The 27,421-nt window shown below is 55.2% G+C and overlaps 1 protein-coding gene and 1 long non-coding RNA gene across 2 annotated transcripts; one reads left to right on the top strand and one right to left on the bottom strand.

Moving 5' to 3' along the window:
* On the top strand, positions 1 to 24,459 carry ONECUT2 (one cut homeobox 2). Its single transcript, XM_080571939.1, has 2 exons — positions 1 to 1,185; positions 18,776 to 24,459. The coding sequence occupies exons 1-2, from the start codon at positions 9 to 11 to the stop codon at positions 19,060 to 19,062; spliced, it is 1,464 nt and encodes a 487-aa protein (XP_080428065.1). The 5' UTR covers positions 1 to 8; the 3' UTR covers positions 19,063 to 24,459.
* On the bottom strand, positions 19,507 to 26,659 carry LOC308184656. The gene is made up of 2 exons (XR_013942761.1): positions 24,705 to 26,659; positions 19,507 to 23,124 (listed from the first exon to the last, which is right to left on the bottom strand). It is a non-coding gene; the product is annotated as an uncharacterized lncRNA (long non-coding RNA).
* Positions 26,660 to 27,421: the final 762 nt, after the last annotated feature.

A 27,421-nucleotide genomic window follows, 5' to 3' on the forward strand; every position in this document is an offset into this window, starting at 1 on the left:
ATGCCCGAATGAGGAGCGGGCGCGGCGCCTACCGATGCCTCGCCGCCGCGCCGGCCGCCTGCGCCATGAACCCCGAGCTGGCGATGGAGCCGCTGGGCAGCCTGCACGGGGCGGCCGGCCATGAGCCCGAGCTGATGGGCAGCCCCAGCCCGCACCACGGCGGCCGCGGCCCCGCCGGGCCCCTGCGGGTGCCCCCCCCGCCGCCGCCGCCGCCGCCCCCCCCGCCGCCGCCGCCGCCGCCGCCGCCGCCGCCGCACCAGGAGCTGGCCCCGGCCGCCGCCCGGCCGGCCATGGTGCCCGGCATGGCCTCGCTGCTGGACGGCGCCGCCGAGTACCGGCCCGAGCTCTCCATCCCGCTGCACCACGCCATGAGCGTGCCCTGCGAGCCCTCGCCGCCCGGCATGGGCATGAGCGGCACCTACACCACGCTGACGCCGCTGCAGCCCCTGCCGCCCATCTCCACCGTGTCCGACAAGTTCCACCACCCGCACGCCCACCCGCACGCCCACCACCACCACCACCACCAGCGCCTCTCGGGCAACGTCGGCGGGAGCTTCGCCCTCATGCGGGACGAGCGCGGGCTGCCCGCCGTCAACAACCTCTACGGGCCCTACAAGGAGATGCCGGCCATGGGGCAGAGCCTGTCCCCGCTGGGCAACGGGCTGGGCGCGCTGCACGGCGCGCAGCAGGGCCTGCACGGCTACGGGCCGCCCGGCCACGACAAGATGCTCGGCCCCAACTTCGACGCCCACGCGGCCATGCTGGCCCGGGGCGAGCAGCACCTGCCGCGGGGGCTGGGGACGCCCCCGGCTATGATGTCCCACCTGAACGGCATGCACCCCGCCGCGCACCCCGGCCACCCGCCGGCCCACGGGCCCGGGCTGCCCGCCGGCCGGGAGCGGCCGCCCTCCTCGTCCGGCTCGCAGGTGAGCGGCTCGGGGCAGCTGGAGGAGATCAACACCAAAGAAGTGGCGCAGCGGATCACGGCGGAGCTGAAGCGCTACAGCATCCCCCAGGCCATCTTCGCCCAGCGGGTGCTGTGCCGTTCTCAGGGGACCCTCTCGGACTTGCTACGGAACCCTAAGCCTTGGAGTAAACTGAAATCCGGCAGGGAGACCTTCCGGAGGATGTGGAAATGGCTGCAGGAACCCGAGTTCCAGAGGATGTCAGCCTTAAGACTCGCAGGTAGGTCCCGGCGCCGCCCGCCGGAGCCCCGGGGAGGGCGAGGGGGAGCGGGGCGCGACCCTCGGGGGCGGCGCGGGGGGTCCCGGCCGCTCCCGGCCCGCTCGGGGGGCGCCTCCCGGCCCCGCCTGCCCCCGCGCTGCCCGCCCGGCCGCTGCCGCCCGTGCTCGCCGTGCGGGGCCCGCGTCCCGCAGCGCGGCCACCCGCGGGGCATCGCCCGCCCGGGGCCGGGGCCGGGCCGAGCGGCGGGGGCGCGGGGCGGTGCGGGCAGCTCCTCCCGGCCCGGCTGCCGGGGGCAGCCCCGCGGCCCCTTCTCTCCCCTCCCACCCTCGGCGGGCGTTTCCGAGGCCGCCCCCGGCGCCCCCGGGAGAGGGAGGCCGGGCCCGAGACCGGGTCGCGGCCCCGGGCGATGCCGGGCCGGCGGCGGCCCCGCATTGTTCCGCGGCCGGGCGCGGAGGCTCCGCATTGTTCCGCGCGGGTCCCGCATTGTTCCGCGGCCGGGCGCCCCCTGGCGCGGGCTGGGCGCGCCGCAGCGCTCTATTGTTCTGCGGGAGGAGCGGGCGGCCGCGGCCGGGGGGGCACGGGGAGGCTGCTGGGGGGCTGCTGGGGGGGGGGATGCTGCGGGAGGCTGCTGCGGGAGGCTGCTGCGGGAGCGCCCCGCGGCCCCGCGGCCCGCTGCCAGCACCGCGCTGGGGGGGAGCCGGGGCGAGGGGGGCAGCGGGGCGAATCGCTTTTCCTGCGGTGGGGGAGCGCCGTCGGCTGGGTGCGCGTCCGCAGCATTTCAGCGCTGCCGTGGCTCGCCGAGAGCGGAGGAAGCGTTCGCAGCCAGGCGCTGACTGCGGCTCGCTTCCTGCCCGGTGACACGCTGCTGCGGGAGCCGGGGCTGCCCGGTGCGCGGCGGGGAGCACCCCCGCAAGGCGCCTGCCTTCCGCGGGCGGGAGCCGCTCGTCTCCCGCACCCCGATCCGTGGCAGGGGGCGGGCCTGGTGCCGCCCAGCGCACGTGTGGACGGACACACGGACCGCAGGCGCGGTGCAGCGGGGATGTCCGGCTGGGCCGCCTGCGGTGACGGCCGCACGTCCACAAACACATTTGAGAAACCCGGCGATGTTCGTTCCGATGACTCTGCCGTTCTGTCGTGTCGATTGATCCCAACCTGCAGAGATTAGCGGAGGGCAAACGCAACGCAGGCTTTCCCAAAGGCTGCCTCCCGCACCGCACTGTGCTGGAGCACACGGAGAGGGCGCCGGGGGTCCCTGGCTGCCCCCTCCGGCCCCTGCCCCTCTGCCCCCCACGGCGCTGTCAGCACGGCCCCGCCGCTGCCGGCCGGTTAGCGCAGCCTGCGGCGCGGCTCGGGGGCCGGGGGAGCCCCCGCGGGAGGTGTCCCCTCCTTTGTCTGCGGCCGGCACCGCGCCGGGCCCCCCGCGCCTGCGAGCCGCGAGCCCCGGCCCCGCAAGGGCCGCGCACGGCGGCGGGCGCCTGCCTCGGGGGCTCCCCGCAGCCCCTGCCCGGCCGGGGCTCGCCTCCTGCCTCCCGACCGCATCTGTAACGGCGGCCGTGCGGCTCGTCACGGGCCGTTTGGCCTCTTTTTTGGAGCCCGGGCGGAGGGTCGGCGGAACGGAGAGGGCAATCGGGAAGGGAGAAGGGGGTGGCGATAGCCCCCGGTCTGGGGGAGCCGAGCTCCCGGTACGTGCTGCGTGGACTCAGCTCATGAATCCCGTTTCGGTGCCCCCGTTAACTGGTTTCCCCTTCGCTTGCTGCCAGCCCCCCGGGCGGCCCCGGCCGCTCCCCGCGGGGTGCGGAGCCCCGGGCCGGGCAGCCCCTGCCGGCACACGCGGCCGTGTCGCCTCCTCAAACGAACGTGAGTGTGGAGGGAAATCGATGCCGATAATGTTTAGAAGATTAAAAGAGCATTAATGCTGGCAACGGGAACATAAACGCGCGGACCCAGTTCTCATTGATCTGGAACCTGATCCGGCCGGTTTCCAGTAATGCTGCCGGTGCTCGGCCTTCCCAGCACCCCGCTCCCCCCGGCCCCCCCGGCTGTCTCCGTGCCGCTGTCCCGGGGCGCCGCGGCGGCGGGGGGGCGGCCGGCGGGGCTTCCCCGGGCCCGGCACGGCCAGGGAGCAGCCGGGCGTGGGCCGGCGGCCAAGCCCCTTCGTGCGTGGGGCAGCCGGGGCGGGCAGGAGGGCTCCCGCCGAGCTGCCGGGCCCGCGGGCCGGGTTGGGATTTAGGCCGGCACGGTTTTAGGAGGGCCGGTGGCACGCTCCCGCGGGCTCCACCCGGTTTCGCTGCGGGCCGGGTCACCCTGCGGGTGCGCGGGGCCGAGCTCCGGTTTTGTGCCGCCGGGCCCCTGGGGCCTTGCAGCCGAGCCCACCCGCGGGCCGCCTGCACAACCCCGCGGCGCCGGGGCTCGGCTCCCGCACCGACACCCGGCGGCACCGGGACGGCCCGCCCGAGGGGCAGCGGCTCCGGCCACGGCTGGGGCGGGGGATCGGGGAACCTTCGCACATTTCCTTCGGGAAGCGGAGCTTTTATTACCACGGGCGAACGTGCAGCCTCATCGCCTCGGCGCTCCCTTTCCCTTGGTTGGCTTGCTGAAACCCCTCTGAGCGGAAGGAGTAAGCCGTCGGTTTGCTAAGCGCTCCGGCTGGCTGCCCCCGCGGTCCTCGGAAGGAGAAAGTTCCTCGACCGGAGGAGGCTCTCCTCGAACCGACGGCAGCGTGCCGCAAGTGGGAGGCTCCTAGTGGGAGCCTCCGGCCCGGCCGGGACCCGACGGGGAGGCAGAAACGGAGCGAGAGCCCTGCCGGGGAGCTGCCGGGAGCCCCGGGCGAGCCCTGCCGCGCGTCGCCGCCTCCCAGCCCGCCGCCACCCTGCCTGCCCCCGCAGCACCGTCCCCAAACCGGGCCGGGGTCCCGCCGGGCCGGGGGGGACGGCGCCGCCGCCGGGGCGAGGAGAAGCCCTTCCTTCCGTGCGGGGCCGGGGAAGCCTCCCGCATCGATCCCGCCGACCCGCTCTGCCCCCGCGGAAGCTGCGCGGTTACAGCCCCGCTCCACGGGTTTGCCCGCCGTGCCCGCACCGCTCAGGTGGCCCCGGCCGCGGTGACCGGGCGGCTCCGGCCCCGGGGTCCGGGCAAAGACCCGGGGAGGGGCCGCCAGGAGCCGCCGCCGGGCGCCGGGGCCGAGGAGCGGGCAGCAGTGGGGTGGCGGGGCCCCCCCGGTCCCTCCTGGCCCCCCCCAGTCCCTCCTGCCCCCCCCGGCCCCCGGCCCTGTCGCCGCAGCGCCCGCCCACGCGGAAACGTCCCCGCGAAATCCGCGTGTCCCGCAGGGCACCGCCGATCCCCGGTGAGTCACGGAGCTTATCGGCGCCCCGGGCTCCGAGGGCAGAGTTCGGCGGCGGCTCAGGGCAGCTGCACCCGGAGCCGGGTCCCCCCGCCCGCCCTGCCCGCGGGTGCCGAACCCGGCGCCTTATCGCCAAGCCCCGCTGGGTGCACCCGGGAAGAAGGCGCTCGCAGCGGCTCCCGAGCCGTGCCCTCCGCGGGCTACCGAGCTCCCGCGGCTCCGGAGGGCCGGGCACGGGCCCCCCCGTCGCCGCGTGCTCCCCGAGAGTCCCGCTTGCATTTCCTGGCTGCTGAATCACCGCGTCGGTGATCGCACAACCGGTGCCCGAACACCAGCAGTGATTCATCAGTAGGCGCGGTGACCGGCCTGCGCTCCTTCCCCGCCGTGCGTGCGCGGGGCCGGCGGGGCCAGCGCCGCTTCCACCTGCCCGAGTGGGGCTGCGGGGCTCTGCGGGGCTCTGCGGGGCCGTGCGGGGCCGTGCGGGGCTCTGCGGGGCTCTGCGGGGCCGTGCGGGGCCGTGCGGGGCTCTGCGGAGCTCTGCGGGGCTCTGCGGGGCCGTGCGGGGCTCTGCGGGGCCGTGCGGGGCCGTGCGGGGCCGTGCGGGGCGCGCCGTGTCCCGGCCCCCCCGGTGCCGGAGCGGGGCCGGCGGCTGCCGTCAGCACCACGGAGAGCGGCACGGGGCGGGGGGGGCACCGGGGGAGCGGGGAGGGGCGCAGGGAAGGCGAGGAGCAAGGGAGAGGGCAAGGGGAGAGGGGGAGGGCAAAGGGAAGGGCAAAGGGAGGGCAAGGGGAGACCTAGAGGGCAAAGGGAGAGCGAGGGAGAGGGTAAAGGAAGAGGGGGGGGCGAGGGAGAGGGGAGCAGGGGAGGGAGAGGGCACAGGGAGAGCAAGGGGAGGGAGAGGGGCGAGGGGGCCTCTTCTGGCCGAGGAAACCGGGGGGGTCCCAGCAGAGGCGCGGGGCTGCACCGGGGGGCTCTGCCGTGAGCACCTCCAGCACCTCGGACTGAGATGCGCTGAGTGTTGGTGACTGCCGCGGGTGGACTGGTTAGAGCTGCGCTGCCGCTGTCGGTCTGTCCTCTGCCTCTGTACTCCGCCTCCATTTTCTGCCTCTGGAATCTGAGACTATTTTGTCGTCTGTGGATACGGCTGAAAATTAAGGTATAATAGCATCTGTATCAGCTGTGTTAAATACATATAAAACTATCTCTTCGTGTCAAACTAAATATACAGGTGCATAAAGACTCTTTGAAAGGTGTTTAGTGGCTTGAAATATTAGTACTCTCTTCAGATATAGATTAGTGGTTATGTTTGAACAATCCATGCAGTAAATTGTGGGGCTGAGTGATAAATTATATTTCTCACGTACCAACTTTCTGAAATAATATCCCGCCCTATCTCGTTGTTCCACGTTATTTCTGAAGACACTGGGGACGTTTCTGCTCTGCAGACATTTGAATACCATCTTTGTTAAGCAGGGAGTTTCTGTCAGTTTCTTAATCGGTTGACAAGGAAAAATCTGACCACATTCAGTATTAAATGCATTTCTACCTCTTTTTTCCTCTACTTATATATATATACAAGAAACAATCAGCCTGTCAGGATGTATCACTCACTCTGAGTTTTTCTGATCTCTGTTCTTCAATATTGCCATACTATATTTTCCTGGTATCTCTTAGTTGTCACCATCTGAACTGAAATATCCAAAACTCAAATATTTCTCTGCATTTTAAAACTGACACGATTTATTTGTGACAAGGAACATGTAAAGGAGAGAACGTTTTTGCCGAAAAGGATTATTTTCCAGTAGCTGATCCTCTTTCTTCCCTTGCTCTTTATAGGGGCGTTTTGACTTAAACCTCGTACTTCTCCTTCTGCACCGTGGTTGCAGTTGGTCATCACTCCCCGTATTATTCCCCAAACCTTGCACTAAATGTTCCTGCTGTCCCCACGCTGCAAGCTGTTTTCTCCTCCCTTCCCTCCGAGGTTACTCAGCGATGATGAGCTCCTCGCCAGCATCCCAACACGCCTGTTCTGAGCCTGCGAACATTAAAAGCAGCAGGCTCCTCGCTTCAGAGGAGCTCCCCTGCGGCTGCCTTCAGAGTGGCCACGGGCCCTGCAGGTGTACGGAGAGTTCATCTAATGGGGGAGGCAGGGCTGGAAAGGACTCGGGATGCCACCCGTCCTCACCGCCTGCCCCATTCTTCGGCGGGGGGGATTTCCCGGCTACCTAGGCAATCTTTTCCAGGGCTTGCAGGTACAAAAAATCCTTAATGACTGGCCTTAATCTCCCTTTTTGTCTTTCAAATCCTTTACTTCTCATCTTATCCCCAATAGGCAAAGCACAAAAAAAAATTACTCCCTTTCTTCTGATAGCAATCTGTTTGTATTTAAGACTGCTATCATGTCTCCTGTCTTCTCTACAAAAAGCCCCATCATACTTTGGAGGTGAATATGCAGAGAAGACATTACGTCCGATGGGACAGATAGTACATCTTTTTTTCCAAGGTAAAAGATTTTGTATCCAGTCCTATCAATCTTGCAGCCTTTTGCATAAAAGGCTTTCTGATTTATAGAGGATTTCTGTACGCAGAAATCATACAAAATAGACTAATCTCAAATGGTTTCAGTGATAAGATCAACAAGGTAACTCACTGATGGTGGATAGAAATGCAATCAAAAAAGAAATCAGAGTGTTTGGGGGTTGTTTGGGTTTTCTGAGCTATAAAATCAAACTGCTCCATTGTGAGAAAAAGGGGACTCAAACCACTGGTAAATGCTTCACAGAGGAATTATTAGACAAGCAAGGGAGGCTGGCAGTTTCCCAAAACGCAAATTGTCTCTGGGACCAAAATATCTCTAAGTAAGCAGGGAACATATTTATGAGTAGTGGTGATTTTCCAGCAGATCTCATCTTGTCGTAATGGACATTTAAAAACGAGGGCCTGTGCCGAGGCATTAAGCTTTGGCAAGCAGCACGTAGCTGCGGAGGGTGAAGGAAAAGCATACGGAAGTCTTCCTCGGAGAGCTTCCCCTGCTCGCCCCCGCATCTCTCCCAGTTCCCTCCTGCTCGGTGCTTTCCATGCCCACGTGTTGCCGCACCGGGTACAGACGCCGCTGCCTTCCTCGGCGGGCGGTGTCACCCCGCCGCAGCCCTAGCGGTGACACGGCACCGGTGTCACCCTCCGGCTCCTCCTGGGGCACCGGTGACACCACGGCACTGGGCCAGCCCTGGGCACAGGCTGCCCATGTGAAGAGGCTTGGTGGTCCCTACGGGTTACGTGTAAGCTTCCAAGGCTTTTCCCCGGTCCTTCTGATGTCTTTAGTGCCAAGCTTCTCCTCCGTCCTGCCCAGGTCCTGCCATGCACGCTCAGGAGGGAGGACCCCGCTCCTGCTGCGGGTTAGCAAGGCCACGGGAAGGAGGGAATGGGAACCTGGCCTTATGGCAAAGAACATCGCCCCTCCAAGGCCTGCTCTTGCGTTTTGTGTTAAGCAGCCGTTGTCTGAAATGCAAGAGGAGCACAGAGCCAGGGAGGCAACACAGATCTCGCTGCCCCAGATAAGCCTGTGGAGTTTTGCTGCTTTCCTCTCAGGTTCTTCCTAACTGCGCCCTGTCAATAGCAGCCATTACAAGCAAAAAGTCATCTCCTGCTTTCTGTCGTGAGCCAGGAGTTCTGAAACCAAGCTGGTTTCGGAGGCGCAGAGCGAGACCTCAGTGGATCCATGCTTCCCTCGCAGCGGGACCCACGGGGCTCGGCTCGCGACTGACCGAAGTGTGAGCTGCTGGGAAGGAGCCGCAGCACGGCGGCGTGCCAAGGCAGCATAGCTGGGGGAAGGCCGTTGAAGTGACAAGTAGAAAATAATGAAGACAAGACACTTCAAACTGAAATCCTCTCCAAGATTTCAGACTCCTATTCAGTGCTTACTCACCTCCCTCCACTTTAAAATCCAGGTCTTTCTTGGAAAAGATGCCGAAGCACTTCTCTCCCTGCACGTGGAGGAGGTCAGGCTCCTTCCAGTGCTCGAGGGGGTGTGAGGGTGCATCTCTCACGGGCGCTGCTGCAGCAGGCAGGGCGCTCAGTGCGGGGGAGGCCTGGCCTCGGTTTTGTGCCCTGACTAGGGGAATATAAATCCTTGCCACAGAGACGTGTTATATTTCACCTGGAAACTATTTGGGCATTCGAAAGGGAGAATCCTCAGAACAAGAGGAAACATAAATCTCCCAGGTGCTGGGAGGGCAGGACTTGCTGAGCGCAGCCCGAAGCACCGGTGCTGAGTTGTTACCAGACAGAGGACCCGAGCGGTGCCTGCCAAGAGCCCGAGCGGCGGCGGGGGCAGCGACCTGCCTCAAATCCCCTCCGTCCCTCAGGGACCCACCTCACCAGTGGGCATCCTGCTCCATTTCCCACCAGTCTCTTCCACGTTGACGCTCTTCCCACCCCACAGCGAGTGCTCCAGGCACCCCACAGGTATCCAAAGGAAGGATTTCTCCAGCACTACTGTTTTAAACAAAGACTGAGCAACATAAACGTTGTGCAAAAACGGTTTGATGCACCCTTCGCTGCATGGTGAAGGCTGCCGGCTGCCCGAAGCAGGCTCTGCTCAGACGGCCCTGAGGTGCAACAAGGGCTGGGGCAACAGCAAACAAGGCTTTTAGACAACATAAATTTCAGGTTTAGGCAATTGAGCTATCACACAGGTGTGCTCCTCTCCCTGTGCCTCAGTTTCTCCATGTATATATAGCCATGACTAACACTGTGCTATTGATTATGAAGTGCTCTGGGGCATGGAGGAGCACACCAGGCAAAGCAAACGCAGGTTGCTCGGTGTCATTTTTGTTTTTTTCTTGCTGTGAGCATATTACTCTGCATTTGGTGTTGTAAGCGAAGGGCAATGTGAATGGATGCAGCGGGGTGGCCCTTCGTTTGTGTCCACTCCGCGTGCTGGTGAGGTGAAAGGACGGGTACCCGTCCCTGGGTTGGCTGAGGCCTCCGCGTGCTGCCCGCCTGAGGCCGGCTCTGCAGCCTGCACTCCGCCCCGGCACGAGGCTGTTGTGGCAGCAGGCGAGGTTTGTGCAGTCCGGGGTAACACCGTGTGTGTCTGCCCGCTCCGCAGCCCCTCCGCCCCTCTCCTGGAGGGGCACCTCCACCCTGCGGTACCCCAGGAGTTTCGTTTCTCCCAGGGCCACGGGGCTCGGCGGTAACGGGGCGGTTGCACCCCTTGCTTTGAAAACAGGGGCCTGTGGAGAGGAGCAAGGTCTCACAAGCTGCTGACTTGAAATGAAGCCACAGCATGAGCTTGCACTGCTGGGCCAGGATCCCACGAGGCGCGAGAGCATGCGAATCCCCTGGCTACTGAAGAGGATGCCTTCAGATACCTCTAGCGCTCGCAATCAGCTCTGAAACAGCAGCCTGCCAGAAATTAGCTCCTTCCTTTGGCAGCTGGCAGAAAGGCTTATCCGTAGGGAGGGCTGGATGGCGAGCGTCACAGGATGCCCCCTGCCTCGGCCACAAGCACGCGACTCGGGGGCTGCTCTGCAGGAGCTGCTTCAGGGTACGGCTACAGCCTGCAGCCACCTGGTGACAAGGAGCGCATTTAAACCGAACTGCATGCTCACCAAGCCTCCACTCATTCTTGCCCTAGAGTGCAATAAATTGGCCTACCCCATCTATTATTTATTATTCTGTATTAATGATGGAAGTATATTACAATAGTACTTAGAGGCCCTTGTCAGAGATCCCACACTGAGATCGGTGTTGCAGTATTGCACAGAAAAAACAGTCCCTGCCCTGCAGGATTTACAGCCCAATTTCAGCTATCCAGCAGATTTACAAGAGGTTTGACACAAATAGCTTGAGACCCGCTACATGCCGGAAAGCAATATAAAAGAACAAAGTCCCAAAATCCATTCATCTTTTCTTCTCAAATAGCTGAAGGATGCAAGTCCTGGGTATGGAAAGGCGTTCTTTCTGTGGCAGAGCTACGGGAGAAAAATTAGGCGGAGTACCAAGAAAAACATTCCCGGCAGGAAACATCAGGGTGTGGGATGGCTTCTTAGGGCGCTGCAAGAGTCCGTGTACCCGGACACGGGCTGGTGGTGGTGAGGACCTTGCCTTTGCAGGAGGGCTGCTGCGGGGGAGCAGAGGGCCTTTTCCAGCGACGGCCGATCTCTGCAGGAGCAGAATTAGCGCTTTGCACCGCGCTGCTCGTCTGTGCGCATCTTCTGTTCTCCTAGATAAGTGCCTTCAGAGGGTGTTCACGGGGATGAAAAAATGAAGAGGGTTTAGCATGTGTGTGTAGCAGATGGGAATAAGCAGATAAATGTGCGCTGGCTGCACACCCTAACAATGTGATTATTTGCATCTTCATTCAAATTGTTTCTTGTTACATAATGATTTTGTACACAGTGGAGTACTTAACCTAATTTGTATTGATCTCAATTGCTTTCATTTGTGCATACTTAATTCAGAGAGGTAATCAAATTGATTTTTGAGGCCTAGTTTTTAAGAGATTGTAGTAACGCAGATATAGAAGAGGTTGCTTTAAGTGAATCATATCAAAAGAAAAACGTTTTAAACCTTTGGAAAACATTTTGATGGTCATTTCATTGTGTTTGGTGTAACTAGCATAATTAAATTTTCTTCACATTGAGTTCTCTCTAAAATCAAATTGAGAAACATTTTTTAGCTCCATCAGACAGATAACTTGGTTTAGTTGACTTTGTACTACACCCATCTGAAACGGCATGCGAGCAATCAATATTCATGGCTTATCTTTACAAACAATAGAGAGAAATGACTTATTGTGGGTTAAACGAATGTTGTTCTCTACTTGGCTCCTTCTTGACATTTGTTTATTGGTTTCACAGTTCCGGAGTCACTGTTGCCATTAAAGTAAAAACATCATAAAAACGGTGACTATCTGAGGGTGTGGGTTACCTTGAGAAACTGCAGGGAATTAAATTTAGAGGCGGTGAAGACAAAGAGAACCTCTTTGCAGTAAAAGCGGACCACAAAGTATGGCTCTGAGAAAATTTCAGATGGCTGCGTCATCCTCCAAGATTTCTGGTGAAAACCTCCTTGCCTGGTTGGTTTGCAGTCAGAGGTACCTGCGGGCGACGTCAGGTTTCTCTCGGGGTTTTGTTTGGGTTAGAAGCAGATCTTGCACCGTGTTTGTGTTCCATGGGACACGAGTCACACGAGCTGGTTCACTGACCTGTTTCCAGTATCCCAAGCAAGCTGGTGCCTCCTCTTCCTCCTCCTCCTCCTCCTCCGCAGCCACCTCCGGGTGCTGGTGACCCCCGTCCCCTCATGTCCCAGCGTGTCCCCCCCGAGCACCAGGCTGCGTGGGGCAGTGAAGAGGAGCCGAGGGAGGACGGAGCATCCCTGCCCGGGCCGTTTGGGGCACAGTTTGGGTGAACGCTGCTGCAGTGCTGCCTGTCGCAGCGGTGAGCCCCATGTCAGTCGATTTTTGCCTACATGTGGCAAAAGCAGCTTCTATAAAAAGGACTGGACCATCTGAGCATGCATAAATAGCTCACAGAAACTATTACCGCATACAAGAACGCGCAGCGCTGCTCCTGGGCTTTGTGAGGCCGGTGCCGCGTGCTGCAAATTGATTGCTCTGAGCTGCACGTATTTCAGCCATTAGCGACGGGGCCAGCTGGACATCTTTCAGCAAGAAAAAGTGTCATGAGAAAATGCCAAGCCGTCTGCTGTAAAACGCTGTGCTCGTCAGGCTTCCCGGGCGGGGGGCTGGCGCGGGCGGGGGTCCCACCACGCGGGGCTGCCTGCGGCCCGGCTGCTCCTGGCGCCGCGACCACCGCAGCTTTGGGGACGGGCGGTCTCGGCACAGGGCGGCAAGGGATGCACATGGGCATAAATCTCTCTTTTCTAACAGCTTTACTCAGCAGTAGTAATGGCACAGTAGAATCCACTGCCATTTGCTAACAGTTGCCATGTATTCATTTTTAATGACCAGAGTTAAATTTCACAATACTTCAGTCTGTACAAACCCAAGTTTTAAAGACAATAGTTATCAGCTGCAATGCTGCTAAGTATTTGCCAGGATTTATAGCTATCCGTAATGCAGGGGCTGGCTGGGTTCCTCCCTTCTGAGGAAGAAAATGGAAAATAAGAGTTCTTGTTGCGGAAAATAAGAATATTTTTGCGGACAAATGAACTGTCGGTAGAATCGCTCAATTTAATGACGGCCTGCGGCCAGCCCGGCCTGTAGGTGAGGCCTAGCCAGGGATGCTGTTCTTCGGCCTCTGGAATCACAGCTGGGACACGCTCGTCTCCGGAGCTTTCAGCTCGCTCGTGAAGGTTTTTATGTGGGAAGCCGTCAGTGTCTCGTGGTGACGGCTTTGGCCCTTGCAAGTGTTCGGCACCAGCGCAGTGGGGTTCAGGGTTTGCCAGGGGAAGCCCCCCAGGCATGGCTGCAGGAAAGGGGAGCATCAGTCTGGGGACATTTGTCCGTCCTTGTTATGCTTTTAGCAAAACTGCGGGGAGGGGGAGGTTATGTTACTGAAAAAGTGTCATTTCAGAGTTCCCTCTATCTAGCGTGAGGGATTGGATTAAAAGATAAATGGATTTTCCATTTATCTTTGCCTGAATGATAAATTTTGTCCCAACTTCCGACCGGTGGAGATGAGAATACCCAGCGGTGGTGCTGCTGTGAACGCCTCTTGTACGTGCGCCAGCCACAAAGGGTCCATCAAAATGTGAGCTATTGCCCATGGACTCCGACTGGACATATGAGTCTCACAATACCATTCTGCTCTTTTACTGTGAAAATGACCTCCTAAAGCCACGGGGAGCTGTGAAAAATCACACAGTGTAGAATTCCAAACAAGTTACAAATGTTATTATTATTACTTACAGTTTTACCGTCATCACAAATGTTTCTGCCTGCAAGTTCAGTTATCGAGATATTCTTGTAAAAGGAATACCAGCAACTGAAGCGAACTTATTATTGCTCGTGCTAAGAAGCAGACCATCTGTAAACTTTTGCCTCGCACACTCAGGTCAGAACGCGGCTCCAAAGTGCGGAGCCGTGGCGGAATCGCGCTCCCCGGTCCCAAACAGGACACAGGACGTGGCTGGGGAATGCTCAACGCTCGCGCAGAGCGGCGGGGGGTGGGCAGCTGCTGCGGCTGCTAACCCGCAGCCACGACCGCTGCTGCTGCTCTCCTTACCCCGGGGAGCTAGCCAAATATTTCAGCGCGTGCTTAACCCCGGGGCTTGCAAACATGCTGATCAAAAGTCAATAGAGCATCTTGCGTATTTAAAGGTGAACATCTAAATATTTATCTTCGCGGAAACTTATTTAACAGTGAGAACGGTGGAGGTTTTGGGGCACGCTCCGGTTGTCTCCTGATGCCTCACCTGACTGACCTCCCGCCTCCCTGCGCTTGCGCTGGGTGCTGGGGTTTTGGACCTGCCAGCAATACCTCACCCCGTGAGCGCAGCACCTCGCTGGCTGAAAGCAGTGGGTTTTTGTATTCCCGTGGCTTTAGCTGCAGGATTACTGAGGACAGACGGTGCCTCCTCGGGTGCATGACACGAGGGGCCCACTTCGGCAGTGGGATGTCGTGTCCCTACGCCCTGCTAGGGCCTTTTGAACCAATAGATTTCCCCGCAAGTAAAAATTAGGTGGGGCAGTACTGAATCTGTTTCCGAGCTCTTTCTATGTTGTTTCTGCGTAAAGCGTCTTTACTCCAGCATGGACAAAAGGGATGAATCTTTTTCCTTCACAGTTATGGCTTTCAATTATTGTTAATTATCTGTTTTCTTCCATAGAATATATCCAGTATTAACTGCAGTTAATAAATCAAATTGCTCTTAGAATCAAGATGGCTGCTTCCCTTCCTTCTACTATTAAAACGTTTCTCTTTCTGCAGGCAGGTTTCCTGGGTAATAACTTTATTTTATTAGAGTGCTCGCTCCGTTTTTCTCTTCTGATAAATGCATGTCAAGGAAAAACATTTGCCTTTATGGTTCCTTTTCAAGAGCAAACTTAACAGTTCAAGGAAAGTATTTACTGAATGCATTGAAAAGCACATACCTTTGCATTATTTATCATGAGATACCAATAACTGTAATACGCAGAGTATCTCTGGACATAAATTAGTGATGTTAGGAACCACTGGAATCCTCCCTGTGTCCCGGAACCTATTAGGACCTGCAGCACGAGGGTAGGTACTCGTCACCTCCCCACTGCACAGGGCTCAGACAAAAGGCTCGATGAAATGCCGAATGCAAAGATCCAGCCCCTCCAAGCTAAAATCTGCTTTTTCGTCTCCGACGTGCAGTAAAACATTATCCGTGGAGGGTATTATCTGGTAGCTCAGAGATGCAGATAGCTTTGAGGGACAAAGGAGCCAGGAGGAGCAGGGGGAAGAGAGGGGGCTTGCAGCGAGAGAAGCAGAGCATCCCAACTGGGGGTGGCTGGGGACGGGGACCGGAGCGATGGGGACAGCTGCGTGGGACAGCGGGCAGCAGGGCGCACTGTGCGCGAGAGGGGGAGCCGGGGCCGGGGGAGCTTTGCTGCCTGGGGTGTGAAAAGCCACAGACCTCCCTGGTCGTCCTGCAGGGCTTTCCCTGAGAGCGCCGTGGCTCTGGCGCACTGCTTGGGGTGCAGCACTAGTGCCCAAACCTCGTTCAGGAGGATTACATCCTCCAGAAGTTCCTCTCTCGCTGCCAGTCAATTGAAAACCATCTCAGTTTTAAGTAATATCTTTGAGGATTTCAGATTTGATCTCCGACAGAAACCCAGATGTGTCAGGAAGGGCTCAGCCCTGTTTATTCCCATGGAGCTACCTTCACTTTGAGGCCAGCTGATCTCTGGCAAAGGCAGATGTCCCTGAAAGGGCACCCAAGGGTCTGGAGCCCTCTGGCTGGGGCTGAGGTGTGTGGCGCTGAGCACTCTGCACCCCAGGCTCGTCGTGCTTCTCTACAGTTCATGCTCCTGCCACCCGTGCTGCAGCGAGGTCGGCTGAGTCCCTGGTCTGCAGGCAGAGATCCTGAATCCTCCCCAGACTCTTCCTGCCTTCGGGCTTGTTGCCACCGGAGGTGCAAGCCAGCCGCGGGCGCAGTCACAGGTTCACCCTGGGCTCATCGGCTGCTGCTGCCGCCCCTCGCTGCCCACGGTTCCCAGCACAGCGTGTGCTGGTGCTGCTGCAGCTGGCGGCTCCCCTCCTGGGGATGCTCACCAATGACAAGGAACTCGCAGTCTTGGACCATACCCCCTGGAGGCATCCTCCTTTTATGTTTTGGCTAATCTCGTCCTTTTGGAGTGGCCCCGACTTCCCTCTTAGGCAGCTCCACTGCGGCCACCTGGATTTCACAGCTGAAAGTAGGTGCAAAATCAGGCTCAGGCTCAGGCTCAGTCAAAACAACAAAAATAGTCCGGCTTCCTGCAGAAATCCTGTGAAATGCTGCCACATGCACAGAGTGAAGCTGGTCAGTATAGCCCGTTACATACCCAGGCACACAGCAATGTATACAGCCCTGCCTTCGGGTTAACTGCAGACATTTCCAGAGCCTGAGCATTACTTCTTGGACCAGGTTCTCACTTCACACATCAGAGCTGCAGAATTATTTAATACGTCTGCTTAAAAATCTGCCCACTTACCAATTCACTCTACTTATTGTGTCCCAGCACATTACCTAACCATGTCAACATATGGATTTTTTTTATCTTGTTGCCTCGCATAGACAGCCTTATCAGTCTATTTTTAAATCTGGATGTGCTGTGGCAGTGGTATTGGTTTCAGCACTTGATGTTCTCCCTGTGCTAATAAATACGGATCAGCTATTAATACCGATTTTTCTGAGGCCCATTAGCATCGTTTGGCACAGCAAGCGTCGGACCGTCGGACAGGCGCTGGCGCGGGTGCTCCCGGCTGCCTTCGCCCTTCGCCCTGTGCTGCACCCCGGGGTGCAGCTGGCCCCCAGCCCCATGCCGTGGCTGCAGGCGCCTCGCCGGAGCTGTGTGATGTGCCAGAAGGAGCCTGGGGACAGAGGGAAACGGGGAACAGAGCGCAGGGATGGGGACACCCCCGGGAGCAGCGCTGGGGCTAAAGGAGAGGGGAAGAGCCAGGCGTGCCTGTGAGGTGCCCTGTGAGGTGTGACCGTGCCGTGTCACGTAACGCAGGGCCTGTTTCAGCAATGCTTCCAAGCTTGTTTGTGAAAAATGGAATAATTGCTGCTTAAGGATCTGCTGTGATGGAGAGGACGGCGCTGCTGGCAGGCGTGGCGGTGCTGCTCCTGGTCGCGGCGTGGCGGTGTGCGGCGCCCCAGGGCAGGGAAGGTGTGGAAGGGCAGCGTTTCCTCCTCTCTCCCCAGCTGCCCTGCAGTGAGGTTATGTGACGTGCAGGTGCTGCCTGCCAGATCAAAGATGCAGGATCTACTCCAAAGCTCATCTCCTAACAGACGTCTGAGAAGTGCCCCCACTTCTCCCCCAGCCTCCAGGAACACCCCAGAGCAAAGAAGGGCAGGGAGAGCCAGCCGGGGAGGGGGGCTGCTCTGCCTGCCCCAGCCGGGCTCGGTGCCAGCCCTCGCGGCCCCCAGGCAGCTGGGTTGCTCCCGTCCTCCTGGTGGGGGAACTACACTTGACGTAACGAACGTCAGCCTGGAAAACGTGGGGGGTCCTCCTCACGGGGGGAAGCAGGGCAGCCCTGCAGGGCATCTCGAGCAGAAGAGCCTGGGGCCTTTGGAGGCTAACCAGGCTCAGCGTATCAGCGCACGCTGTTGGCAGAGCCAAAGCCCCCCTTTGGCTGCCGGTGCTGCATTCCTCAGACCATGCCGGTGAAAGCCAAAACTCTCTGCTTGCCCTCAGCCTGGCAGCCAGAGCCGCGGGGACGGGCAGCTGTACCCGCAGGGCTGCAGCACAGCGCCGCGGAGCCTGCGACCTGCCCCTCTGATCGCAGTCTTCTCCTTTCCTCATTTCTGAGGCCTAATGACTCGATACAAGTTGTGTTTGGAAGCTAACGTAATCCGCATAAACCTGCACTAATTCACCATTAAAGGTGCAGCACGCTGCTGCCAGTCAGAGCACTTTTCAGATTAGTGAACAAAGAGGTAAAAAGAGACCGCGCCGGCAAGTGGGCTGCGCAGACGGGGCCTCGATTCGCGCTGCTCAGCCCCGGCACGCCGCCTGCCTCAGCAGCTCTCCTTCCAACAGCAGCTGCTGCAGTCGGGGGCGAAAACAACAGATACACTGGTAAATGATTAAAAAAGTAGCCTCGGAGGTCTGCTTCTGGAGGCAACGAACAAACAAAAGGCCCAGCTGGGTGGTGGGCAGGATTTGTGTTGTGTGTGGGTTTCCCCCAGCTGTGGTCACGGCAAGCTGCTGCCCCGAGAGCTTTGACGGCGGCGTGCTCTGGGCTGTGCAAAGAAATAGGAATCCTTTCCGAACGCTAAACCTCGTTGTCATGGAGGGGACCCAGGCCTCCTTCTGCAGGTGGAGGAGGTGGATGCACTGACTGTCCCAAAACGTGGACAAAATGTTCATTCTGAATGCGCCAGCAGCAGCTTCCAGTGGCATTGCCTCAGTGCACGGGTCTGCTGTAGAAATTAGCCGGGTGGTGCAGTTTGCGTTGTGGAACGGAGGCCTGTACAGTTTCCTTAAGAAATAATTATCTGGAGTTGTTACATGCTGTGGTACATGGGAAGTATCCACAGATAATTGATCTTTTTCTTGGCTATTGTGAAAAGAAAAGGATGTGCTTTGTGTTTTCCTTCCTAGATTGAATTCAGAGAAATTATTTTTTTTTTAGCCTAACATTGCCATGTGTTTCTCAGATTTTTGCTTCATAAAAAGTGTGGGAAAAAAAACCCAAAATTCCTCACTGTGCAGAAATCTGAATGTGAGGCTGTGTCATGTGTGTGGACGATAAGCACGCAGGGGTGAGCTCTGTGAAGGGCTGGAGACCCAGTGCCCAAATGCCTCATAGTCAGGTGCCCATCCCTAGTCCTTGGTTTTGGCGTGTGAGCAGAGGCACGAGCGCGCCGCCCCTGAAATTCACCTCCGCACCCCCGGTGCCGCTTGCAGAGCTCTCTCGTGGAGCGCAGCTCTCGGCCGCGCGCGATGCTCCCGAGGGATGAGCCGCAGGGACTGGGTCCGCGACCGGCCTGCAGCAGGCGCCGGAAGGCTCACGGGTGCTCGGCTTCCTCGGTGCCGGGGGTCGGGCTCGCTGGCATGTCGCTCGTGCTGACCCTTTCTTTCTCTCTGTCTCCTGCCACCCCCTCCCCAAGCATGCAAACGCAAAGAGCAGGAGCCGAACAAAGAAAGGAACAACTCCCAGAAGAAATCTCGTCTGGTTTTCACTGACCTCCAGCGCCGAACGCTTTTCGCCATCTTCAAGGAGAACAAGCGCCCGTCCAAAGAAATGCAGATCACCATCTCCCAGCAGCTGGGCCTGGAGCTCACCACCGTCAGCAACTTCTTCATGAACGCGAGGCGGCGCAGCCTGGAGAAGTGGCAGGACGATCTGAGCACCGGGGGCTCCTCCTCGGCCCCCAGCACTTGTACCAAAGCGTGACCGGGAGCGGCCGGCGCGGCGGAGCCACCGAGCGAGCGGATGCGCAGCGGGGCCCTTCACTGGTGACTTAAAGCACAATCCTCCCGGAAACTCGTCCCAGCCTAGCTGCAAACAGAGGACACTTTTTACGGCTTTTAGTCAGTTTTAGAAGGCGCAAGTGAAAAATTAACCTCTTTCTATGTAATACTATGCTCAGGACAGGCTAAGCAGGTCTGAAGGAAGAGAGCCGTTCGTGAGGCAAGTTTCTCCTGAGCCCCAAGCCCCGGCTGGCGGGCGCTGCGCAGCCCGGTGCCGCACCGCCGTGCAGCACCGCCGCGCGAGAACGGAGCACAAAGTCTGACACGGAGACGCTAAAGAGTCCGAGAACCTGTTTTTAAATCTCAGGCATGGTTTTGTTAAGTGTTCTAGGGAAAAAAAACAAAAGATCAAATTTACAGGTTTCTTTTTTTTTTTTTTTTTAGTTTCTTTGATTTAATCAGTGAGTACAGCTTGATCTTGGATCAGAAAAATTCAGTTCACTTGAGCTCAAAGTATCAAGCACAAAGACAATAGCTATAGAAATAGGTACGATTCTGGACTCACTACAGCTGTTATTTTGAGATGCATTCTAATTTACAAAGTTGATAGTGAAAAAGTATGTGACTACACAAGTCTCAAGCACAGTTTGCAGTTTGTCACAAATTCTGTGTTTGTACATAATGCAGATGCACACTCAGGAGGTCAATTTAACTGCTACAGTACATGGAGCAAACACAATGTTTTGAAAGATCTAGATTTTTTTAGGTCATTAATAAGCCCTTTTCAGTTACCAGGAATCTAATTTCTCCTTTGTAGTCTCATTGTTACTGAGAAGTATTTAGTGTTCACTGTATTTTTGTTCATTTTTTTGAAAATCCTTATGGGAATTTTATGGTACTTTCAAGCAGGAAAAAAAAAAACAAACAACCACAAACGAGCCCTTCAAATGTCATTGAGCATGTTAGATGTGCTGCATATGACTTAAATATGCCATCTAAGCCCATTACATTTTAAGTTCTTTTCGTCCACCAGTCCGTCAAAGCTGACGAGAACACAGCACACCAAAGAGACAGGATTTCTGCAAGCCAAAGATATTCGTAACTCGCCGTTTTCTTTTCGTCATCGTTAGCGTGGTCGTTCTTTTAGAGATCAGAAAGCCTCACAAACGCCAACCCGTTTATAAATCTCTCACGGTCATTTGCTGTACAATTGAGCAGAAAGTGAGCGCTGACAAAAACATGTGAGCAAAGTCCCGAACGGCGCGGCGGAGCTGTCACAGCCACCTCGCTGCAGCCACAGCAGTCTTCGAGTAGCAAACGCGATCCTCGCCGCCGGAGCGGTCACGGTCACTCGATGTGCGTCCTTACCAGTGAATGGCCCCTTCGGAGCACGGCCCCGTGTTCGAAAGCAAGCCAAACGCTGTCATGCTTCTTTAGAGACACTTGAGACTTTTTTTATGTACTACTTAATCGAAACCAAAGAAACGTTTTCTGCACCTACTTCTTCTGCAACAAACTGTTCCATTTAAAAATAAAATAAAAATAAAAAAACAAGGAAGCACGTCAGGAAGCGAACAAGTAACACACTGTGTTTTGACAGACATCTTGGACATTTTAGGAAGCAGATATCAAAGAAAGGGTTGACAAGAACAAAAACAAAGTAAAGCCAGTATATGATTGCTGCTTCATTTGACAACTCAGTAATCTTAAAGTTGAAGATTGTCTTTAATTTGTGCCTATGCAGTTTTTTTCAAAAGAACAAGGAACAGAGCAACCAAAACCTCAACAGCTACAATACCAAAGATGAGGATTCTCACAACTGTTTTTTCAGTTCATTATCTCCTCTTGCACGACTGAAATGCGTGTAGCACCATTGATCTGTGGAAAGGTAATCAATTCTGTTTCTTTGAGCAACACAAAGGGTGGGTTTATTTATGTTTTTCCTGTTTCTACCCCACATGGAATCTCTCCAGGAGTTGCATGAACTCCAAGTGTAAGATGTTGGGATACTAAACTGGGACGTCTGCTCTAGCTGGAGCCACGTACGAAAAATGTGTCAGTTGGATATTACTTGTTTTGTCAGATAGAGTTGATCTCTTGTATGTTTAGAGCTTTGAACACCCATCCTTCTCTATGTGAAAACAGTTGAAATACCTATATACCCTCTTCCTCATTCCCAGGGATAAAACTTGCAATATATGTACTGATTTATTTCATTGTAAGTGCTGAGCACCGTTACAGCCTGGCTTATTATGATCAGACCCTGATCTGAACCGTAACTGAGTTTCAGCAATTCATATGGCAAATCAGTAATTTGTTTTGACATATTCTGTTGTCACAGTCACGATGATGCAAATCATGACATGCAAACCAAGTTCAGAGCTATGCCCAGTGTATTATTTTGTTCCATCTCCACATTTAAATGAAAGCTCTTTTTTTAATTGCTTTGCAAAACTGCTGCAGTCATTTTCCATTTTTTACTTTAGAAAAAAAAAAAATCAAAAAACCTTGTCTGCTCAGGACAGGAAAGTTTTCTGAGAAGTAAATTCAGGATCCTCACAGCAGCTAAACTGACAACACATACCAGCTCTGGGAATTAAAAGTTCCTTAAACACAGATTTCCCAGACTGATCGAATGGGATTCCAAAAAGCCTCCTAATCAGGCATGGAATAAAGTTGGAAAAAAGACGGTTCAGGGCTGGGCTGGTGCATGCTGCCTCCAGGCGTGAGTTTGTCAGCACACGGCAGAGCGAGGGCCCGGCCGAGGGGCTGTGGTCAGATTCACTTTTACCCCCGTTCACATCTCACGGGGTCCATGCCACCCGGCCTCTACATACACATTGTGAGCGTGGCATTGACCTCATGGGAAATTTCTCATTCTGAAAGTTTTTTACTGCATTTCGTAGCAGCGTTGCGCAATGCTGTTTTTCGGATTACTTTTCTCTCATTCCATTCCATAATGCCTCGGTAACCGTACAAAGAATGGACACAGCACGGGTTAAAAACCCAGAACGCCATTTCCTACCTTCCCTGTAGCTCACTGCAATTGCAAGGCAGAGAAGTGTATCTCTCTCGGAAGAGACAAGTCTCGGGCGTCACATCAGGAGCGTGCTTGGCAGCCGGTGCCCCTGCTGCAGAGCAGAGGGACTTGGGGTTCACTTGGCGTTAGGAGCAGCCACAGGCTGGCAGATTTGGCCTCTTGAGTACCACATGCCTTAGAGGCAAAGAGGAGCGTGTCCTGTTCTCATGGAGTTTATGAACAAAAACCTGTTCTTTTTATTTCATTTTAGAGTTCGTACCAATAGCTGTGACAGAGTACAGATCAAATACTGAATTATATATATAAAAAAAGAAGTATCTTCAATGAAATTATTAATTATCTCCAAACTGTGGAAGTTCTTATTATGCAATATTATGACTTAAATTCTTGCCTTGATCTTTCAAATGTTGATCTGCAGTCTCACACTGGAAGCAACATAATTGTGCTGACCGAGTAGTACTGAGGATGATGTTACTGCCCATACAACAGTGTTTGTTTCGTGAAGTGTGTGAGCCTTCTCTGTGCTGGGGATTGCAAATATAACAGTGCCCATGTTTCCTTCTTATTTCTCAAAATTCATTTTCATCTGAACACCTGAAAATGCCGTTGCATTTTTTTATCCCTGCATCTTTCGTGGCTCTATGTTGTCTTCCATTTCACTGTCGACTATTGTAGGCATTTATGTAGCAGCTGACTCAGAAGAGGAGTGTCGATAAAAATATGCTGTGGGTAGATATATTTGTATGTACACACATACAATATATACTATATTCTGTTCATACTTAAAAAAACACAAAACTCAGATATGTTGCGTTTATATACCGTATATTTATGAATCTATATAGCTGTGTAATGTAACTTGTTCCTTTTATTTATTCTGATGCGAGTGACTAGTTTGTACAGACAGTATCCCAGCATCTTCCTTACTGTGAACTTGGAGTTACTATCATGGGCACATCCAAGATGAATTCAACTTTCAAGAAACCCTGGATATTATTTAATCACCTGTGAAGGAACAAAGAATGTGCTTGATTACTTCGGTTGAATAGCTTTATTCTGGATCTCTCTTAACTAAAGCTAAATCCAAAGACCTGAGAAGGACTAAACCAGCAAACTACTCTCAATCCTGCATGAGGGAATAGGGATCACCTCTTCCAAAACAAAACACGGTAATGATATGGTATTGGAAAGGGTGTGTTAGCTTTGGGAAGAAAAACAAACAAACAAACAATGTTTTTCTTGCTTGTCACAATAAGTACGTATTTTTTAAGACACGAGGAAACTTTATACTTGGCCTCCTTTATATTTATTAAGGGGAATTTTTATTGTTTAATTTTTTTTAAAATGCAAAGTTTAAAATGGTTTTATTTTTCTTCCAGACACTTGTGGGTTTTAACCCAATATATTATCTATCAGTAATGTAATTTATTTAGTTTAGTCTTAGAGCAGGTCCTGAAATCTCTGTTCAGTCTAAATCCCACCGAGTTTCATTTTATTTTTAAAGTTCAATGGGAGTTTTACCTGAAGACAGACTACAGGATCAGGGTCAAATGTTAGTTATTCAAAACTATTTAATTCAACCGTTTATTAATTTGGGGTTAATTTTGCTTATTTATCCATTTTACTGTCTTAGTGCATCAGAGATGCAAGCCTGTGTTCGTAAATACACTTAAAAGTTAGTTTTGCTTCATAAAGCATAAAGCATAAAGTTCTGTTACAGACAGGAGGAAAATAACAAGTTACATAAAACAGGATTTTAATTTTAGCTTCTTCTTTTAATTGATTTTAATTGTTAAATATAAAAATTTAAATTATTTAAGTTAATCTCTTCCCATGTGATTAGAAAGCGCAACATACCTTTATTATGGCACATAAAGTCTTCGTAATATAATTTATTTATTTAACTTATTCATCATCATCTAAAGATGCCCTTGTATAGTTTTTATTTTTTATTTAGAATTACCTTTAAAGCACTACAGATGTTTTTCTGTCAGAAAACAGAGCAAATTTTGAGGACAAGCAATGAATATTCAACCTGAAACTGTGCATTCAGAAACAATAGGAGGAAAAGACATTGAGATGCTTTGCCTGAACTTTGTGGCTTCTTAAACCTTAAGCTGGGAGAAAAATAATACATGCCAAGCAAAAAGAGAGAAACCCTTAAACTAGCTGCTTCCAAGAATGAACTTCTGTGTGTGTAAAAAAGAGAAAAAAGAAAAAAAAAAGGAAAAAAGAAAAAAAGAAAAAACCTTTCTATTTCTAGTGAGAACCAAAGAGGCTACCTCACTGACTTTTTCCATTTGTAATTTTAATCGTGTTGATGATACCAAAGATACCAAAGATTTCTTTCTCTGTGCGGTCTGCATTTTGCTTGTGCTCTTTTATAGTTTTAACTTCTCTCTCCTACATACAGTAATGTACAGCCGCAACCCAGATACCCCAAAGAAATACTTCTTGTGGAAGCTGCTAATTCTGATGATGCAATTTTCTGTGTTTACCTTATGCCTTTCTGCCAGCCAAAAATGTCTGAGGCTGAGCAGAGCAGGCTCGGCGCCGTGAAGCCCTCGCACACCTGCCCCACTCACCGAATCCCAGAGGCCGGAGCACTTGTGTTGGCCTGGAGATGGATCGGGGTCGCGTTCAGCAGCTGAGTCCTTGGTGAAAGGTTGCTGCCCGTTGTGCACAGAGGTCCTGCTGGGTCCGTGGGCCTGCTCTGGCAGCAGCAGGACTAGGTCAGGGCTGATGTGATGCTGGAAAGGCAACGCAAGCGGCTGGTCCAGCAGCCCCCAGGCTAGCAAAGCCACTGTGGACAGCCAGCCCAAGGGGGTAGGATTTGTCTACCGAGTTCTGGCCAGCTGGAAAATAAGCATCAATTCTGTGCTCAGACAGAGCCCCAGGCACTGGGAGGAGCAGCTCCTGTCTGTTCTTTGACCTCCTGTAGGTGCCAGCAGCTGGGAAGGGGGGATGCTCAGGGAGGATGCTTGCTTTCATGCTATCAAGGGCACATTGTTTTCCCTCGGCACAGAGCAGGGATGTGGAAAGCAGCCCCCCCGTGGCCCAAGGCACCCAGAACACCCCACAGGCTCCCTTCTGCCCGGCTCCCCCAGCTGTGGCCGCCTCACATCTCTCCCAGGCTGTGTGCGTGGGTCGGCAGCGCCTCGGCTCCGTGCCGAAATGGTTCCCTGCACCCTGCCTGGGCCCCGAGGTGCCTCCGGCTCGGGCCGGGGGGGAGGCAGCGGGTTCCTGGCCGGCCCCGGAGGCTCTGCAAACAGCTGCTCGCTCCTGCGCACGTTGCTGTTGTTGTCGTTTACAGTTTTCAGATGAAAATCAATTAATTATTTTTCTCAAGTTAGCCATGAAACAAAGACACATTAAGCTCCATTAGTATCATATTCCTAAATGATTACTTAAAAGTTGGCTGTTGGGGAATAAGTGGTGCCCTTTGCTGTTTGCCTCCTTGATCCTGTTGATAGGATTGAATGCGCCGCCCTGGGAGCGAGGCGCGGCTGGCTCGCCACGTGGCTCGTTCCTCCACACGGCCCTGCGCCAGCCCTTCCGCTGCGGGCACGGCCGGCTCCTCGCTAGAAGCGAGAAGAAGGTCTGCATGGGGTGGTAGGTAGGCTAAAAAGAGAAAAAAGACGCTCATCCGGATGCCAGGCACAGGGTTTTGGCTGAGCTGGAAAGCCGGCCTGCAACCCCCGGCCCTGCCCGGCCTCGCAGCGGGGCCGCGCGAGGAGAGGAGGCCGCGCAGGGCAGGCCGGTGGCGGCGCAGGGCCCCGCGGCAGGAGGCAGGCGTCGGGGGAGGCTCCAGCCCTTCACCAAGCACTCGGCGCGAGCAACGTGGTTTGGGCCCCCACCAACAAATTGCCCACGGCTCAACACAAAAGCTCCTCTTTAATTAAATGTTGCCTTTTGTTTCCTACTTCACTTTTTTTTTTAAGTCGGTATTGGAAAAGATAGGGACTTGACAAGTGTGCTTTTTATATCTCTCTCTATATATTCCTTCATTAAAAAGCTATAATGACTCTCAGGATGCCTTCTCGGTGTGGCAGAGATGAGCGGTTCCCTGTGCTCGGCAACACCCCCGCGCCGTGCCCTCTGCCACCCCACCGTAAGGATCGGTGGCGGGCTGGACACAGAAAATACTCAGAATTGGCAGGCTCCTCTACAGCGATTGCATTTCTTACCAGACCCATGCTTCACTTGCAAAGTGTGACATTACCACGGGACGAGTGCCTTGCTTGAACCAAAGCAACGATTTTGCCAGTCTAGACCTCTCTGTGCTTTTTTTTATTCTTCCTGTGAATACCTCAGCTTCAACTGGGCCGCCATATCGTACCTGGTGGGCTTATTGTACTGTGGTGCTTTGCAATGCAACCCTGCAAAGAACAAACTTGTAATAATACCAAAGGCTCTTTTCCTCTCCTCTCCTCTCCTCTCCTCTCCTCTCCTCTCCTCTCCTCTCCTCTCCTCTCCTCTCCTCTCCTCTCCTCTCCTCTCCTCTCCTCTCCTCTCCTCTCCTCTCCTCTCCTCTCCTCTCCTCTCCTCTCCTCTCCTCTCCTCTCCTCTCCTCTCCTCTCCTCTCCTCTCCTCTCCTCTCCTCTCCTCTCCTCTCCTCTCCTCTCCTCTCCTCTCCTCTCCTCTCCTCTCCTCTCCTCTCCTCTCCCCTCCCCTCCCCTCCCCTCCCCTCCCCTCCCCTCCCCTCCCCTCCCCTCCCCTCCCCTCCCCTCCCCTCCCCTCCCCTCCCCTCCCCTCCCCTCTCCTCTCCCCTCCCCTCCCCTCCCCTCCCCTCCCCTCCCCTCCCCTCCCCTCCCTCTCCTCTCCTCTCCTCTCCTCTCCTCTCCTCTCCTCTCCTCTCCTCTCCTCTCCTCTCCTCTCCTCTCCCCTCCCCTCCCCTCCCCTCCCCTCCCCTCCCCTCCCCTCCCCTCCCCTCCCCTCCCCTCCCCTCCCCTCCCCTCCCCTCCCCTCCCCTCCCCTCCCCTCCCCTCCCCTCCCCTCCCCTCCCCTCCCCTCCCCTCCCCTCCCCTCTCCTCTCCTCTCCTCTCCTCTCCTCTCCTCTCCTCTCCTCTCCTCTCCTCTCCTCTCCTCTCCTCTCCTCTCCTCTCCTCTCCTCTCCTCTCCTCTCCTTCCCTTTTCTCCTCTTTCTGTCCCGCTTCTCTCCATCTCTGTCTCCCTCTCCCTCTCCCTGCCCTCACCTCTCCTCCTTTTCTATTTCTTCATGGTTCCAAAGCTTTAATATAAACCTGGGCATGTTGGCAACGCAGACCGTGCAATCCCTTACCGAATTTTCTCAGATATACCT

The sequence above is a fragment of the Anser brachyrhynchus genome (genome assembly GCF_964034855.1).
Source record: "Anser brachyrhynchus genome assembly, chromosome: W".
Taxonomy (NCBI): domain Eukaryota; kingdom Metazoa; phylum Chordata; class Aves; order Anseriformes; family Anatidae; genus Anser; species Anser brachyrhynchus.

Excerpts from the sequence above, each read along its gene's own strand:
- ONECUT2 (XM_080571939.1), top strand. The coding sequence starts at position 9 with ATGAGGAGCGGGCGCGGCGCCTACCGATGCCTCGCCGCCGCGCCGGCC. Across the intron at positions 1,186-18,775 it reads GTCAGCCTTAAGACTCGCAG|CATGCAAACGCAAAGAGCAG; the intron begins GTAGGTCCCGGC and ends CCCCTCCCCAAG.